At 40.3% G+C, this 17,014-nt stretch overlaps 1 protein-coding gene across 3 annotated transcripts in view; it reads left to right on the plus strand.

Moving 5' to 3' along the window:
- STT3A (STT3 oligosaccharyltransferase complex catalytic subunit A) overlaps window positions 1-14,546 on the plus strand; it is a 29,641-nt gene extending 15,095 nt beyond the window's left edge. For 2 of the 3 annotated variants that reach the window (XM_050755684.1, XM_050755685.1), the window contains exons 9-17: window positions 474-654; window positions 2,733-2,888; window positions 4,686-4,777; window positions 5,763-5,918; window positions 6,161-6,349; window positions 7,251-7,367; window positions 7,485-7,587; window positions 11,568-11,756; window positions 13,203-14,546. In XM_050755684.1, the coding sequence (XP_050611641.1) occupies window positions 474-654; window positions 2,733-2,888; window positions 4,686-4,777; window positions 5,763-5,918; window positions 6,161-6,349; window positions 7,251-7,367; window positions 7,485-7,587; window positions 11,568-11,756; window positions 13,203-13,408 (1,389 nt within the window). In that variant the 3' untranslated portion in view covers window positions 13,409-14,546. The remainder of the gene's footprint in view (window positions 1-473; window positions 655-2,732; window positions 2,889-4,685; window positions 4,778-5,762; window positions 5,919-6,160; window positions 6,350-7,250; window positions 7,368-7,484; window positions 7,588-11,567; window positions 11,757-13,202) is intronic. The other variant, XM_050755686.1, reaches the window with a different exon arrangement.
- Window positions 14,547-17,014: the final 2,468 nt, after the last annotated feature.

The raw sequence follows: 17,014 nt of genomic DNA on the forward strand, positions 1-17,014 counted from the left end.
TAACACTCCTACCCCCTTGGTGATTATGATGCCCACTAGCGTTTGAGAACCACCCATTTAAGGCAAAGAATGATTAAGTGCTAGAAGAGAACTAATGTGACATGGAACATAGAGAGGAGTGATTGATTTCAGTTTGGCAGGTTAGGAAGAGATAATATTTGAGTTGGACCTTGAATGGTGAGAATTTTAGTGGATGGGAATTTGGAGAAAATTACAGTCTAGGCTAAGGAAATAACCTGAGCAAAAGCCAGATATGTGACAATGATAGTGTATCTTATGCTTTAGGGGGCTCCAAATATTCTGTAGAAAATATGGCTGGTGAATTAAACCCTTCCCTAGATTGGCCCTGAGTCCTTTGGGGCCTCAGAACTCATTTGATCGTTTAGTTTGAACTAGATAAGAATAATGCAGGCCTGCACTGGACTTACTCATTTTTTTCCTTAATATTAACATACATGTCCTTTTACCTACAGCCTGTCCTTTCATCAGAGCACATGGCAGCCTTTGGGGTCTTTGGTCTCTGCCAGATCCATGCCTTTGTGGATTACCTGCGCAGCAAGTTGAATCCACAACAATTTGAAGTTCTTTTCCGGAGTGTCATCTCTCTGGTAGGCTTTGTCCTTCTCACCGTGGGAGCTCTCCTCATGCTGACAGGTAGGGAAGGATCACAGCTTTTTTTTTTTTTTTCTTTTTTTTTTTTTTTTTTTTTTGAGACGGAGTCTCGCTCTGTCACCCAGGCTGGAGTGAAGTGGCTGGATCTCAGCTCACTGCAAGCTCCGCCTCCCGGGCTTAGGCCATTCTCCTGCCTCAGCCTCCCGAGTAGCTGGGACTACAGGCGCCTGCCACCTCACCCGGCTAAGTTTTTGTATTTTTAGTAGAGACGGGGTTTCACCGTGTTAGCCAGGATAGTCTCGATCTCCTGACCTCGTGATCCGCCCGTCTCGGCCTCCCAAAGTGCTGGGATTACAGGCTTGAGCCACCGCGCCCGGCCTCTTTTTTTTTTTTAAGATGGAGTTTCGCTCTTGTTGCCCAGGCTGGAGTGCAGTGGCACAATCTCGGCTCACTGCAACCTCCGCCTCCCAGGTTCAAGCGATTCTCCTGCCTCAGCCTCCTGAGTAGCTGGGATTACAGGTGCCCGCCACCACGCCCAGCCAATTTTGCATTTTTAGTAGAGATGAGGTTTCTCCATGTTTGTCAGGCTGGTCTCAAACTCCTGACCTCAGGTGATCTGCCCGCCTTGGCCTCCCAAATTGCTGGGATTACAAGCGTGAGCCACCACGCCCGGTAAGGCTCAGAACTTTTACTATTAAATGCAGATGGGTACAGACATAGAGTAAACTCCAAAAGACAGGGTATTTTCTGACCACAAAAGATTCTTTTTTTCTTATTTCTTTTTTTATCTGAAGCATGTACAGTCCCACAATTTTACATTCAATCCACTTTTCAACCCAGTGTTTGGATTCAGCATAGCAGAGAATGTCTTGTTGGAGCTGCTCTTAATCACACCTGGCGAAAGGACTATATCTTACCTTGCAAATCTTTCTCCGTTTTCTTTCTTTTTTTTTCTTTCCTATTGGTTGGGTGGGAGAAGCCATTATATTGCTTACCATACCCTCCAAGGTGGCACTCATCTAATACCATGGAAACTAAATCATGGCTGTTTAGTTGGTTAGAAAGCCAAATTTTCCTTCTTTTTTTTTTTTTTTTTTTTTTTGAGACGGAGTCTCGCTCTGCCGCCCAGGCTGGAGTGCAGTGGCCGGATCTCAGCTCACTGCAAGCTCCGCCTCCCGGGTTCATGCCATTCTCCTGCCTCAGCCTCCCGAGTAGCTGGGACTACAGGCGCCCGCCACCTCGCCCGGCTAGTTTTTTGTATTTTTTAGTAGAGACCGGGTTTCACCGTGTTAGCCAGGATGGTCTCGATCTCCTGACCTCGTGATCCGCCCGTCTCGGCCTCCCAAAGTGCTGGGATTACAGGCTTGAGCCACCGCGCCCGGCAAAATTTTCCTTCTTTTTCCCTACTTTGATTTCTCAGAGATTAATTTGATTTTGCTCAAGTCTATCTATTGACTAATTCAGAGCAGGACTTGAGGATATAGTTGATTTAATCTCTACAGTTGGCCTTGCTTTGACCAAATTTGGCCTAAAACCCTTTCAGGCAGCATTTTCTGCCTCTATTCTCTCCAAGTTTATATACAGCCTGGCTTTATGCTGCTGGCGGTGCTGACAAAAGTACTCCCAGGTTTGAAAGAAAGGAAGGAGTGAAACTCTCTAAGTATTTTTTTTTTTTTTTTTTTTTTTTGAGGCGGAGTCTCGCTCTGTCCTCCAGGCTGTAGTGCAGTGGCCGGATCTCAGCTCACTGCAAGCTCCGCTTCCCGGGTCTATGCCGTTCTCCTGCCTCAGCCTCCCGAGTAGCTGGGACTACAGTCGCCTGCCACCACGCCCAGCTAGTTTTTTGTATTTTTTTTAGTAGAGACGGGGTTTCACCATGTTAGCCAGGCTGGTCTCAATCTCCTGACCTCGTGATCCGCCCGTCTCGGCCTCCCAAAGTGCTGGGATTACAGGCTTGAGCCACCGCGCCCGGCAAAACTCTCTAAGTATTGGTGGCAATTAAGCAAAAACCTAATCCTTCTCTGTCACTGAGAATCTTATTAAAATGGGAAGTTGTGATTAATTTGGATCAGATATTTGTTTGAAGAGTATGTGTGGAATATGTATTGCCTCTTTGCTGCCAGGAAAAATATCTCCCTGGACGGGGCGTTTCTACTCACTGCTGGATCCTTCTTACGCTAAGAACAACATCCCCATCATTGCTTCTGTGTCTGAGCATCAGCCCACAACCTGGTCCTCATACTATTTTGACCTACAGCTCCTCGTCTTCATGTTTCCAGGTATGTGGCCTTGTGTTCTGAAATGGCCTTGTTCGTAAGAATCACGATTTGATTCCACATTTGCAAGCGACCCTCATTCGTGTTTTGTTCTTCTTTGCCTGTTTATGTTGTGTAACACAGAGGACAGCTAAGCAAATTTTCTCATGTATGAAGCTGAGCAGAAGTCAGAAGTTCAGCAGTTGTAGATATTGGCAAGTTCAGCCTCACAGTTTTCTGTTCATTTGTCATTTGTGTTATAAGTTAAAATTTAACCGTAATTTCTACTCAGGGTTGGTTTTGTTTGAGTACTTCTATCATAATCCTTCCCCTTTACCCTTGTTTTTCCTCTTGGCAGTATTGAAGTCCTATAATGAGTACTGCTGATTGTAAAGCCTCATCAATCTCTTAACTTCTGGCCAATCCAGATGTGTTTTAGAATTTACCAGTGTTAGTGGTCTTTTTCAAATAATTTACTTTTTTTTTTTTTTTTTTTGAGATAGAGTCTTGCTCTGTTGCCCAGGTTGGAGGGCAGTGGTACGATCTCAGCTTACTGCAGCCTCTGCCTCCTGGGCTCAAGCCATCCTTCCACCTCACCCTCCGGAGTAGCTGGGACTATAGGTGCATGCCGCCATGCCTGGCTAATTTTTGTATTTTCTTTTGAAGAAATGGGGTTTCACCGTGTTGCGTAGGCTGGTCTTGAATTCATGGGCTTAAGCAGTCTGCTCACCTTGGCCTCCCATAGTGCTGGGATTACAGGTGTGAGCCACTGTGCCTGGCCAACTTGTACTTTTTTCTTATTGTGAAAGTAATTTGTATATTGTAAAAAATATATATAAATAAATAGAAAAAGTTGCTGAGCACAATGGCTCATGCCTATAATCCTAGCCTGTTAGGAGCCTGAGGTGAGATCACTTAAGGTCAGGAATTTGAGATCAACCTGGGCAACATAGTGAGACCCACATCTAAAAAAACAAAAACAGGCCTGGAGTTGTAGTTCACATCAGTAATCCCAGCACTTTGGGAAGATGAGGTGGGAGGATTGCTTGAGGCGAGGAGTTCAATACCAGCCTGGGCAATATAGCGAGACCCCTGTCTCTACTTAAAAAATAAAATAAAATAAAATAATGCACGCACACACCCATACCGACACACATACACACATATAAAATAAATAAAATTAGCTGGGCAGGGTAGTGTGCACCTGTAGTCCCAGCTACTTGGAAGGCTGAGGTAGAAGGATTACTTGAGCCCAGGAGTTTGAGACCAGCCTCGGTTATACAGCAAGACCCCCATCTCAAAAAAGGTAAATATTCAGGAGTTCTTATCACCCATCTCTAGCCACTGTTAACATTTTGATGTATATTTATCAAATAAGAATGAGATCATAGTTTTTTCCCTGATTTTTTTTCACTTCATAAAGAATCAAATTTCGCTGTTACTTAGTATTATTTTATAGAAATACTTAAAATATATCATTTATTAGTGTTTTTAAGTACAGAGATGTGTCAAGATGTGTAAGAAGGCAAGTAGTCCATAATCTCACACAGCAATATTTTAATATATTCCATTTTATAAATATACTATAATTAGCTCCTTGTTGTTGGACATTTAGGTTGTTTCTGATCTTTTGCTACTTTAAAGTGTGCTGCAGTGAACATCTTTGCATGTTTCTATGATTGTTTTTTCAGGATAAATTCCTGGAAGTGGAATTGCTGGGTTAAATGTGTGGAATCATCCAGTCGTATAACGAAGACACTTTCCCTTGTAGGTTTCAACCTACAGGACTCAGCTGCTTATCTCTCCTTCCCTCTTTTGTAGTTGGCCTCTATTACTGCTTTAGCAACCTGTCTGATGCCCGGATTTTTATCATCATGTATGGTGTGACCAGCATGTACTTTTCAGCTGTAATGGTGAGGACTGCCCTCGGTCTGGTAGACTTTTTCACTCTAACTCTGAGGTGCTTTTTTATCTGCCTGGCAGAATTCAGAAAGTACTGATGACTGTGCACATGCTTCCCTCTGAGCATTTGAGGGAATGAGTTGTAAAGCTGCTTGCTCTTGTTGATCCTTCCTAGGAATGTATGGGACACTCATACATTCTGGTTGTGGGGTCCAACTTTCTTGGATTCATAACTTGGTATTATAGAAGCACTTTTGCACTTTTTTGGATAATATGACCCTGGGTGTCTTAAAACGGGAGATGATAGTTTTTTCTTGAAGGCGTGGGAGTATTCCCCAGTGCTAGATTGTTAAAAGAGAGGAGGGATTTTTTTTTTTTTTTTTTTTTTTTTTTTTTTTTTTTTTTGAGACAGTTTCACTCTTGTTGCCCAGGCTGGAGTGCAATGGCATGGTCTCAGCTCACTGCAACCTCCGCCTCCTGGGTTCAAGCAGTTCTCCTGCCTCAGCCTCCCGAGTAGCTGGGACTACTGGCATGCGCCACCACACCCGGCTAGTTTTGTATTTTTAGTAGAGATGGGGTTTCTCCATGTTGGTCAGGCTGGTCTTGACTCCCGACCTCAGGTGATCTGCCCTCCTTGGCGTCCCAAAGTGCTGGGATTACAGGCGTGAGCCACCGTGCCCAGCCAAAGAGGAGGGATTTTATATATTGTAGTAAAATAGTGCTTCTCATACTTTTTTGGTCTCAAACCACAGTTATGAAATATACTTTATATCATTATTATTCAAGACACATATACATATGTGCATGCATATAATTGAAATACAGTTTAAGAAATATATGCTTGTACTGTAACTATTTCAAGTATTTTCTCTTTCACTTTTTATGGAAGTCATGTTTGATGAAAACCCCTAAATTGATGTCTTGATCTACTAATAGGCTGAAATCTGTAAACTGTGTAACACTGATTAGACTGATCATGTGTCCTGTCTCTGTTAGGTGCGTCTAATGCTAGTGTTGGCACCTGTTATGTGCATTCTCTCCGGCATTGGAGTCTCCCAGGTGCTATCCACATACATGAAGAATCTGGACATAAGTCGTCCAGACAAGAAGAGCAAGAAGCAACAGGATTCTACCTACCCTATTAAGAATGAAGTGAGAAGCAATGTTAAGAGTAGAGTTGGGAAACTCTGTGTGTGTGTGTGTGTATGTGTGTACGTGGGTGGTGGGTGGTGGGAGGAGTAAAGTGGAGCACTGTCATAGGTGGTCAGAATTAACTCATAGAGCCTCTGACTTGATCAATCTCATCTCTATTAATGAATGTGTCTAACAATTTGTCCTGTGTTGTACGAATTTAGTTTGATTAACTACACAATTAATTCTTTTTCCTTGTTTAGGTGGCAAGTGGGATGATACTGGTCATGGCTTTCTTTCTTATCACCTATACCTTTCATTCAACGTGGGTGACCAGTGAGGCCTACTCTTCTCCGTCCATTGTACTGTCTGCCCGTGGTGGGGATGGCAGTAGGATCATATTTGATGACTTTCGAGAAGCGTATTATTGGCTTCGTCACAATACTCCAGAGGTGAAGATTTGGGAGGAGTGGGAATTGTGGGTTAGGGGCAAAGGGGGAGGAGACATTTGATGTTATAGTGAATCATATAGCTTTTAGATGGGTGGAAAGCTTGGTGAAATTGGAACTTTGCAACTCTAGTCTTGAATGAGCCTTAAAGGTGAACCGCCATTCAATTCAGGGATCTTTTATAGTTAACGCTTACTAGTAATTATCTAGACTTTGCATGGACACTTTTATTGATATGATGATTTTTAACAAGAGGTAGAACATCCCAGTTATAAAAGAAGAAAAAAGTTATAAATAATACATGTTCACTTTAGAAAAATCAGAAAATTGAAGCAAGCAGAAAGATGTAAATCTTGTGTAAAGTGATCAGCTTATAACTGCTTTTAACATTTTAATTTATACCTTTTGAGAATCTGAAGTGATTTCCTTTACAGTAACTATTAAGAATATCATTTCTGAGACAATTTGTTAGGAATAAAAACTTTTAAGAGTCTTAATTCTTGCCCATCATATCCTGTGATTTGAGTTTCCACCCCATCTTTATAATAAGTGATTTTTGTGATTCTGTTAAAAGGCTATTTTAGAAAATTATCGAATGACACTAGGCTATTGATGTGGCTATATTGCACAGTCTCCCACATTCCCACCTCATTATGTTTGTGTAAAGTGACCTGGGATGAAAGTGTAGGCAATGCTGGTTTGTTATTTGTGCTGAGATTTTATGATCTTATATAAATGGAAGACCACGTGCCAGGATTTATTTTCTGGTTTGACATGCATTACTTTGTGAAGAAATTGATTAGTCAGCCAGGTGTCACTTCTGTCAGACCAAAGATGCCTTCTCTATTGCATTTGACTTTTAGAGACAGAAGCTTGTTATTTCCATTTCCCATTCTACTTTCAGGATGCGAAGGTCATGTCCTGGTGGGATTATGGCTATCAGATTACAGCTATGGCAAACCGAACCATTTTAGTGGACAATAACACATGGAATAATACCCATATTTCTCGAGTAGGGCAGGTAAGATAAAGGGATCTTTGAGTGTTTGGTGTGCAAGGTCTAGCGGGAAATGTGTCTGCATGAGGGGATAATATGACTTGGGATTTTGCTCTGAGAATTGTACATTTGTTTTTCCAGGCAATGGCGTCCACAGAGGAAAAAGCCTATGAGATCATGAGGGAGCTTGATGTCAGTTATGTGCTGGTCATTTTTGGAGGCCTCACTGGGTATTCCTCTGATGGTAATATACTTGATTCTATTTCTAGCTGTAGGACATAGATTCTAAGAAAACTAGATGAATCTCCTAGTTTTCTGTACTTTTACTAATATTTTACTAAGATATTTTTCTTTCAAGGGAAGTTCCTAAGTATTTGCAACTTGAGGTTTGGGTATTTTGATTTTTTTTCTTTTTGCAACAAGAGGACATAAAGGTAAACAATTCTTGTGTAGGTACAGCATGCTATATGATTGTCTAAGGCATAGAAGTAGTTCCACAACCAGTAATAAAAGCAAGCTGAACATCAGGCTCATGACAATGAACTTAAGAATTAGCATTTTTTTAGTGGTTTTAAGCCATATAGTCATCGACCAGCTTAGCAATGTTTCATATGGCCTGACATAAAAAAAAGAACATTTTTTATATATCTATATATAGTACATATAAATAAAAGTATGTGTAAAATGGAGGTTACCATGTGCCCTATGATTATTGGCACAAAGATTTTTAGAAGAAACACCCAAATATAGTTAGCTGCCTTAAAAGTTAATGTAATGCCTGTTTATACTTTAAAAAGTTAAACAGTTCACAGCTGGGTGTGGTGGCTCATGCCTGTAATCCCAGCACTTTGGGAGGCCGAGGCAGGTGGATCACATGAGGTCAGGAGTTCATGACCAGCCTGGGCAACATAGTGAAACCTTGTCTCTACAAAAATTAGCCAGGCGTGGTGGCACATGCCTGTAGTCCTAGCTACTCAAGAGGCTGAGGCAGGAGAATCGCTTGAACTTGGGAAGGAGAGGTTACAGTGGGCTGAGATTGCGCCATTGCACTCAAGTCTGGGCAGCAGAACGAGACTGTCTCAAAAAAAAAAGTTAAACAGTTCTGAAGGTTTATAATAAAAAGTGATAGTTCACTGCCCCAAAATCTAAGCCCCCTTAACATCAGTCCCCAGAAGCAATTATTCCTGCAGCTATTTCTTCTAGTACTTTACGTGCATATTTCTAAATACTGTGTATACAGTTTCCCCTCCATATCTGTGGGTTCTGCATCTGTGGGTTCAACCAACCACAGATGGAAAATATTTGTGGGGAAAAAAATCATAATACAACAATAAAAATAGTACAAATAAAAAATATAGTATAACAACTATTTACATAGCATCTACACTGTATTTAGGTATTATAGGTAATCTAGACATGATTTAAAGTATATGGACAGATGTGCATAGGTTATATACAAATACTACACCATTTTATAAAAGGGACTTGAGCATTTGTGTATTTTGATATTCTGGTGGGAGAGGATATATAAGTTAGACTTTTTATTTTTTAAAGAAGATGATAAGATAACCATTGAAAAATAATGCAGAGACTGGGCGCGATGGCTCACTCCTGTAATCCCAGCACTTTGGGAAGACTCTTGAGGTCAGGAGTTCAAGACCGGCCTGCCCAACATAATGAAATCCCATCTCTACTAAAAAAATACAAAAATTAGCCGCATGTGGTGGCACATGCCTGTAATCTTAGCTACTTGGGAGGCTGAGGCCAGATAATCACTTGACCCTGGGTGGCAGAGGTTGCAGTGAGTAGAGATTGCACCACTACACTCCAGCCTGAGTGACAGAGCGAGACTCCATCTCAAAAAAAAACCAAAAAACAAAAAATGCAAAACACTGTTACTGTCTAGATCCATGAAAACATGTATGTGAAGTTATAAAAGAAGATAGTGTAGTTGTCCCTCTGTATCCATGGAGGAGTGTAGTTGTCCCTCTGTATCCATGGAGGATTGTTTCCAGGACACCCCCACCCCTCACCAGGATACCAGAATTTGTGGATGCTCAGGTCCCTTATATAAAATGGTTTAGTGTTTGTATATAATATATACACATTCTCTTACATACTTTAAATCCTCTCTAGATTGTAATACTAATCCCTAATTCTAGGTAAATGGTTGTTAATACTGTGTTGTTTAGGGAACAGCGACAAGAAACAAGTATCCATCTTCATTACATATGCCGTCATCTGTTTTTTTGTTTTGTGAATATTTTTGATTAGAGGTTAGTTGAATCTATGGATATCAAACCCACAGATATGGTAGGCCAACTGTTTTGATTACTTTGTTACACTGAATTTATTTTTCAAGGTCGAATTATTAATTGGGCTTTACTAATAGGAGTTCTGTAACATTTGAGAAGTATAGTAAAAATAAAAAGTTGGGCCTGGCCTAACTTATTTTTTGTAAACAACAGTATCTTTTGAGCAATGGGCTTCCTTGATGCAGTTCCTATCATCATCATCATCATTATTATTTTTGAGACAGGGTTTCACTTTGTCACCCAGGCTGGAATTCAGTGGTACGATCTCTGCTCACTGCAGCCTCTGCTTCCCATGCTCAAGTGATCTTCCCACCTCAGCCTCCTGAGTGGATGGGACCACAGGCACACACCACCATGCCCGGCCAATTTTTGTACTTTTTATAGAGATTGGGTTTTGCCACATTGCCCAGGCTGGTCTTGAACTCCTGTGTGCAAATGGGCCACCCACCTCAGCCTCCCACAGTGCTGGATTTACAGGTGTGAGCCATCACACCCAGCCATTCCTATTATTTTCACTCTTCCATTCATAGAGCTTGCGAGGTTTTTGTTTCAGACATACCTGCCAGGCGGCTACAATCCTATTGCTCTGTGATAGTTGAGCTGAGGTTCTGGGGGTTTATTTTTGTTCCTATTTCTGACGCTGTGATCTAGGCAAGTCTCTGTGCCTCAGGTTTTCCATTTGTAAGATGAAGATAAGAATACATTCACTGAACGAAGACAGTAATATTCATTGGATGTTTACCATGTGACAAACAACTTATTAAATGCTTTACGTGTTGTTACTCATAATAACAGCCCTATTGTTGTAGATACTCTTATTTTTCTAATTTGACAGATGAGAAAACTGAAGCACAGAGAGGTTAAATAACTTGCTCAAGGTCACCTAGCTAGAATTGGCAGTGCTGGAATTCAAACTCAGGCAGTTTGGATCCAGAGTCTGTTCTTAACCACTGTGATATCCCCTAGAACTCTTTGCAGTAGTACAATAGGAATCTTATTTATTTATTTATTTATTTTTATGGATTAGAAATATTTTTAATACTAACCATCCAGTGAAACATGTAGCAACTGATTTCCCTAAAGCCTATGCAAGCAATACAGTGAATGATGAACCCTAAAAGAGATATCATGAGTTGATGGAAGTATCAGTATTTATCAAGCATGGGAGTGTGTTTGACACAGAAATGTTGACTTCTCATATACATGCTTTGGAGGTCCATAACTTTGCAACTGTTGGTCAAGAAGGAGAACATTCATGTCTTGTCTACCTTTTTGGTAAAGCTACTAGTACTCTTTAGATCAGTCCTGCCCACTGTCTAATAGAAATAACGGGAACCACGTTATCATTTTAAGCTTTATGTTAGTCATATCAAAATAAGTATAAATAAGCAGGTGAAAGTAATTTTAATAATTTTATTTAACTGAATATTCATATTAAAACATTATTATTTAATTTAACATGTAACCAGTATACCCCCTTTTAGGGTTTGTTTTTTTACTAACTTTTCAAAATCTAGTGTGTATTTCATACTTACCTAGTGTGTATTTTATACTTACAGTACATCTTAATTTGGACTAGCCACATTTCAGCTGCTCAGCAGCTATATGTAGCTAATTGCTACTACATTTGATAGCCTAGCCCTAGCTAATCTATAGGACCAAATTCAATTGTGGCTTAAGTCTGGACTAGTAGCATAGGATTTCAGGAGTATAATCATTTCTCAGAAAAGTTGTATATTTTGATGAAAAATGCGTTGCTCGTATGTTGTCCTCACTATTTTTATAAATTAGAGTTAAATGATACCAATCCCCATTTAAAAAATGTTGAGGAATTTTCTTAGAAATACTAACCTGCTTTAACTCCAGCAACCTTTGTGATGCAGCAGTTCTTTTTTTTTTTTTCTCCTAGATATCAACAAGTTTCTTTGGATGGTCCGGATTGGAGGGAGCACAGATACAGGCAAACATATTAAGGAGAATGACTATTATACTCCAACTGGGGAGTTCCGTGTGGACCGTGAAGGTTCTCCAGTGCTGCTCAACTGCCTCATGTACAAGATGTGTTACTACCGCTTTGGACAGGTTTACACAGAAGCCAGTGAGTGATTCATAATAATATTAACAATAGTAATAATAGTGATTACTAATACACAGTATTTTCCATATGCCAAGCACTGGTAAGTGCTTTGTGTCTGTTAACTCATTTAATCCTCACAGCAACCCAAAAGGCATATACTGATATTATTGTTGTATTATCTTTATTGTTTGTATATTTTTTTAAGATGGGTTTTTGCTCTGACACCCAGGCTGGAATGCAGTGGTGTAATCATGGCTCACTGCAGCCTTGATTTCCTAGACTCAAGGAGTCCTCCTGCTTCAGCCTCTGAGTAGCTGGGACTAAGGTGCACACCACAATGCCTGGCTGTTTTTAAACTTTTTGTAGAGATGCAGTCCCACTATGTTGCCTGGGCTGGTCTGGAACTCCTGAGCTCAAGCAATCCTCTTATCATGGCCTCCCAAAATACTGGAATTACAGACATGAGCTACTGCACCTAGCTATTGTTATTTTTGTTTTCTTTTTTTTTTTTTTTTTTGATATTAAGTCTTGTTCTGTCACCCAGGCTGGAGTGCAGTGGCACAATCTTGGCTCACTGCAGCCTCCACCTCCCAGGTTCAAGCAATTCTCCTGCCTCAGCCTCCCAAGTAGCTAGAATTACAAATTACAGGTGGACTCCACCACCCCCAGCTAATTTTTTTTTTTTTTTGCATTTTTAGTAGAGACGGGGTTTCACCATGTTGACCAGGCTGGTCTCGAACTCTGACCTCAAGTCATCCACCCACCTCAGCCTCCCAAAATGCTGGGATTACAGGCGTGAGCCACCGCACCCAGCCTGTTATTTTATGTATGAGGAAATTGAGGTACAAATAGGTTATTTAACTGTCCAGTGTCACACAACTAATGGCAGAGTCAGGATTCAAACCGTCAAAGACTGGCTGGCTCCAAATTCTGTGCTTTTGACCATTACTTTTTATTGTCCTTAAGGGTGTTATAGTGAAGACAGGAACAAAAGGGTGAGAAAGTGACTTTTCATATCTTCAGATGACTATGTTGAGAGTTATTTGATTAGGTTAAGTCTCTCCTTCTGACTTCAATTTCTTGGTTCTGCACTAGGGAGAATTTCTGACATGAATGCAGGTCTTTGACTTCTGGTAGGCTTCTTTCTCTGATCCATGCAAGGGTTGCTAATGTGTTAGAGGCTGTGGATGACAATCCTCAGGAATAGAGGGCCTTGGAAGTTGGCTCCCTATGTCTGTCTTATTAGAGATAAGACATTGGCAAGCATCATCTTGCCTGGTACTTAAGTTAGAGTAACACTTGATTTGCCCTTACTACCTGATGCTCTTTTTTGCGGGCTCTACTCTCACCAAATTGCAGGCTGAGGAATAATCATTCAATTAGTAGATGGTGTACTGAATCCATATACTGTCTCTATAGGAAATTAGCAGTGTAGAAAGAAGTGTGTTCTTTCTCATCCCTCTCTAGAGCGTCCTCCAGGCTTTGACCGTGTCCGAAATGCTGAGATTGGGAATAAAGACTTTGAGCTTGATGTCTTGGAGGAAGCGTATACCACAGAACATTGGCTGGTCAGGATATACAAGGTAAGCAGATGCTATATGTCTCAGAAAGCAACTTTTATTTTGCAGATTGGTTTCAGTGCTTATAAAATGGGCCACATATTTCTCAAGTAGGGAAATTTCTCATGACACCTGTGTTTGAAAAGTAGCTTGCAAACTCACTGAAAATTTTACTTTTTATTTTAGATTGTTCTTAGAGAGTAGATGATCCCAGTCTGCCGTCATTTTGGCAGTTGTTGCAGTAATATTTTTCCACCTGGGGCTTGACTCAACCAGTTTCTGTGATTATCAGGCTCACGGGTGGGGAGAGTGCAGGAAATAGAGAAAAAGTTCACGTTTGTATTTAACTACATTTTCTTCTCTCTCTGAAGAACTTAAGGTTTATAGAGTCACATAGAACCACATAGGAGTATATCTCTCATAAAAGAAAAGATTGAGAACCCTTGATCTATGTGGAGGGTAGATCAGTAATATTGCTCCTCCCAGAGGTATTCCAAAAGGCTAAGCAGAGAGAATCTAGTCTCTAATCAGTGCTTGTTTATTCACAGCCCTAAACCAGCCTGTAGAACCCAACATAATCCTACCCACTCTGGGTGAATCCATTTTAGTAGAAAATTTCTCCAAAGTTGATCTGATTGTAAATATTAAACTGACATCTTTATGTTGCAGGTAAAGGACCTGGATAATCGAGGCTTGTCAAGGACATAAATGTCACGTCCAGCTCTGATATGCTTCGCACTGGGCACATCACATTTAGGACGTTGAAGATTTTTTTTTTTTTTTTTAAATATGCAGTTTGTAAGAACAAAGCTGGACGGCATTAAAATTGTCTGAAAGTTTTGTCCTGGGCAGTATGGGCTGGGCCAAATGAAATGATTTTTATAATTCTAAACAGGTTACCAAATGAAATGTCATGGCTTTACTTTGGTCAATTAAAGGGGGGAATTTTTTTTTTAAATGTGCCTTATTTGTTTTGACTGACAACTGATTTGAGGAAGGCAAAACTATCCTAGGTTGCCAGAAGGACATAAGCAGACCTTGTCCATTCTCTTAGCTCCCTAAATTACCAAATAGAGACGTCTTTCTCAAATCAGGAAAACTATCAAAGACCAATTCAGATCCTACATCTACAGACAGTTTTGTCATACTCTTTGCATTGCAGCACCTAGTACAATTCCTTGCAAATAGCGTGGCTCAATAAATTTTTATTGAATGAATAAATGTGGGACCAGAAGAGTGCCTTTCTGGGCTAGAAAGGCAGGTGTGTTGCTACCATGTCTCTGTTCTCCATGTCTCTTATCCTTAGATGCTCTCTGACTTTATAAATCAGCAGTTTTGAAGACTCAAGACAAACAGTGAAATTATTGGTTTATCAATGGAGAGGAAAAACTCTTCCAGCGTTACATATAGAGCTTGATGGTCAGTAGGTGTTTTTGAAATCAGCTTAAATATAATCATACGTATCAATTTGAAATTGAACTTTTCAGCACTCTCACTTATTCATGACACAGGAATGACCCTTTACTCAAAACTCTTGTGGTTATTCAAAGGTGAGCTTCTTTTTCCCTTAGTCTTAGCGTATTTGTTGCTATTGTATATTGCTAACAAGTTTAATTACCTAATTTTGAAGCTCTTTCCAAATAAGATACAAATTAAAAAGGGAAGCATTGCTAGTAACAGGTCCCTAGAGAGCAGCGCCAGCCTGCCTGCAAGAAAAGAGAGGAGACACTTCTTAAAAAGTTTTAAGCCTGGGCAACACAAGTAGATTGTTTCTATGAAAAATAAAAATTAGTCAGGTATGGTGGTATACACCTGTAGTCCCAGCTACTTGGGAAGATGAGACTGGAGGATCACATGGGCCTGGGAGGTTGAGGCTACAGTAAACTGTGATTGTGCCACTGTACTCCAGTCTGGGCACTAGTGAAATCCTGTCTAAAAAACAAAATAACTTAACTGGAAAGCACAGTGGTCCTTGAGGACACTTAATGTCAGGACAAAGAGCCTATGACATATATCACTGATGTATATGAACCCTAAGTCATTAATAAAATAAAAGCTAACTGTTTAGTGTTACCCATTTAAGGAAACAGGAGGAATTGTGTAACTTTTAGATTAGTCATAGTGGTGCTCCTAAAGGATACGCTGTTGTATATTTGTATAGCCAGGGCACTTAGCCTTCCAAACTAATTCATATACCATGTTCTTCAACTGTGGGTGAGGTTTTAGACTTAAGATTTGATTTACTATATGTAAATACATTACTTGATTTATATAAAGAATTCATCTTTAGTGGAAGAGGTTATTCTGAATTATTTATCAATATGATTAATACCAGTTAGAAATTATTAATGATCTTCCTTTATACTATAAATAGGATAACCTTTTAACTTGTCTCTATAGTTGTTGCTCTGAGGATCTTAATTTTACTTTCTAGGCTACATGAAGCTATCTTTTTTAAAAGTGTACTTTTCATTTTCACTGTTATTGTGCACTTAGTATAAAAAACTCAAATCTAAGCCAGGTGCAATGGTTCATGCCTGTAATCCCAGCACTTTGGGAGTCTGAAGTATGCAGATCACTTGAGCCTAGGAATTCAAGACCAGCCTGGGCAACATGGCAAAATCCCATCTCTACAAAAAATACAAAAACTAGCTGGGTATGGTGGCACATGCCTGTAGTCCCTGCTACGTGGAAGGCTGAGGTGGGAAGATTCCTTGAGCCTGGGAGGTGGAGGTTGCAGTGAGCCAAGATCACATGCACTCCAGCCTGGGAGAGAGAGTGAGACCCTGTCTTAAAAAAACAGAACAAAAACTCAATTCTAAAAGGCAGTAATGCTATTTTCTACTCCCTAGTGGCAACCACTTTAAACTCTGATTCTCACATTACTTACTTTCAATACCATAAATAATTGCTTTATTTTTCTATGTTTGGTATTTCAATTTTAGGCATCATGTGTAGAATCTGTGATAAGGAAACTGTAGAATTAGCTTTTTCACCATCCCATTACTTCTATGAACAGACATATTTGTGCTATCTATTACAGTTCTTTTTTTTTTTTTTTTTTTTTTTTTTGAGATAGAGTCTCGTTCCCTGTCTCCCAGACTGGATGCAGTGGCGTGATCTTGGCTCACTGCGGCCTCCGCCTCCCTGGTTCAAGCAATTCTCCTGCCTCAGCCTCCTGAGCAGCTGGGATTACAGGTGTGCGTCACCACTCCCGGCTAATTTTTGTATTTTTAGTAGAGACGGGGTTTCATGATGTTGGTCAGGCTGGTCTTGGACTCCTGACCCCATGATCTGCCCGCCTCAGCCTCCCAAAGTGCTGCGTGAGCCACCGCACCCGGCTGAAATTCTTCTTTATGTTCCATTTGGATTGGTTTACTCTCAAGGTTTGCTGCACACCTCTTGGGTTGATCTGTCTTTTCATTGTCACATTGTGTGTTAATCTCCTGACTTCTTTCTTGATTTATCACCTTTAAGTGCCTTCCTGAGAAAATGTGTGTGAGAGAGAAATTTCTTGAGAACTTTTCGTGTCTCTTGTCATATTCCATTGATAGGTTGGCTGGGTACAGAATTCCAGATTGGGAATGATTTTTCCTTAGGACTAGGAAGGCACTGACCTATCTTTCATATGTTGAGAAATGTAATGCTGTTCCAATTTTTTTTTTTTTTTTAATGTATCTATTCCTTCTCACCTTCAACCCAGACCTCTTAGGATCTTCT

This window comes from Macaca thibetana, chromosome 14 (genome assembly GCF_024542745.1).
Source record: "Macaca thibetana thibetana isolate TM-01 chromosome 14, ASM2454274v1, whole genome shotgun sequence".
NCBI classification, from domain to species: domain Eukaryota; kingdom Metazoa; phylum Chordata; class Mammalia; order Primates; family Cercopithecidae; genus Macaca; species Macaca thibetana.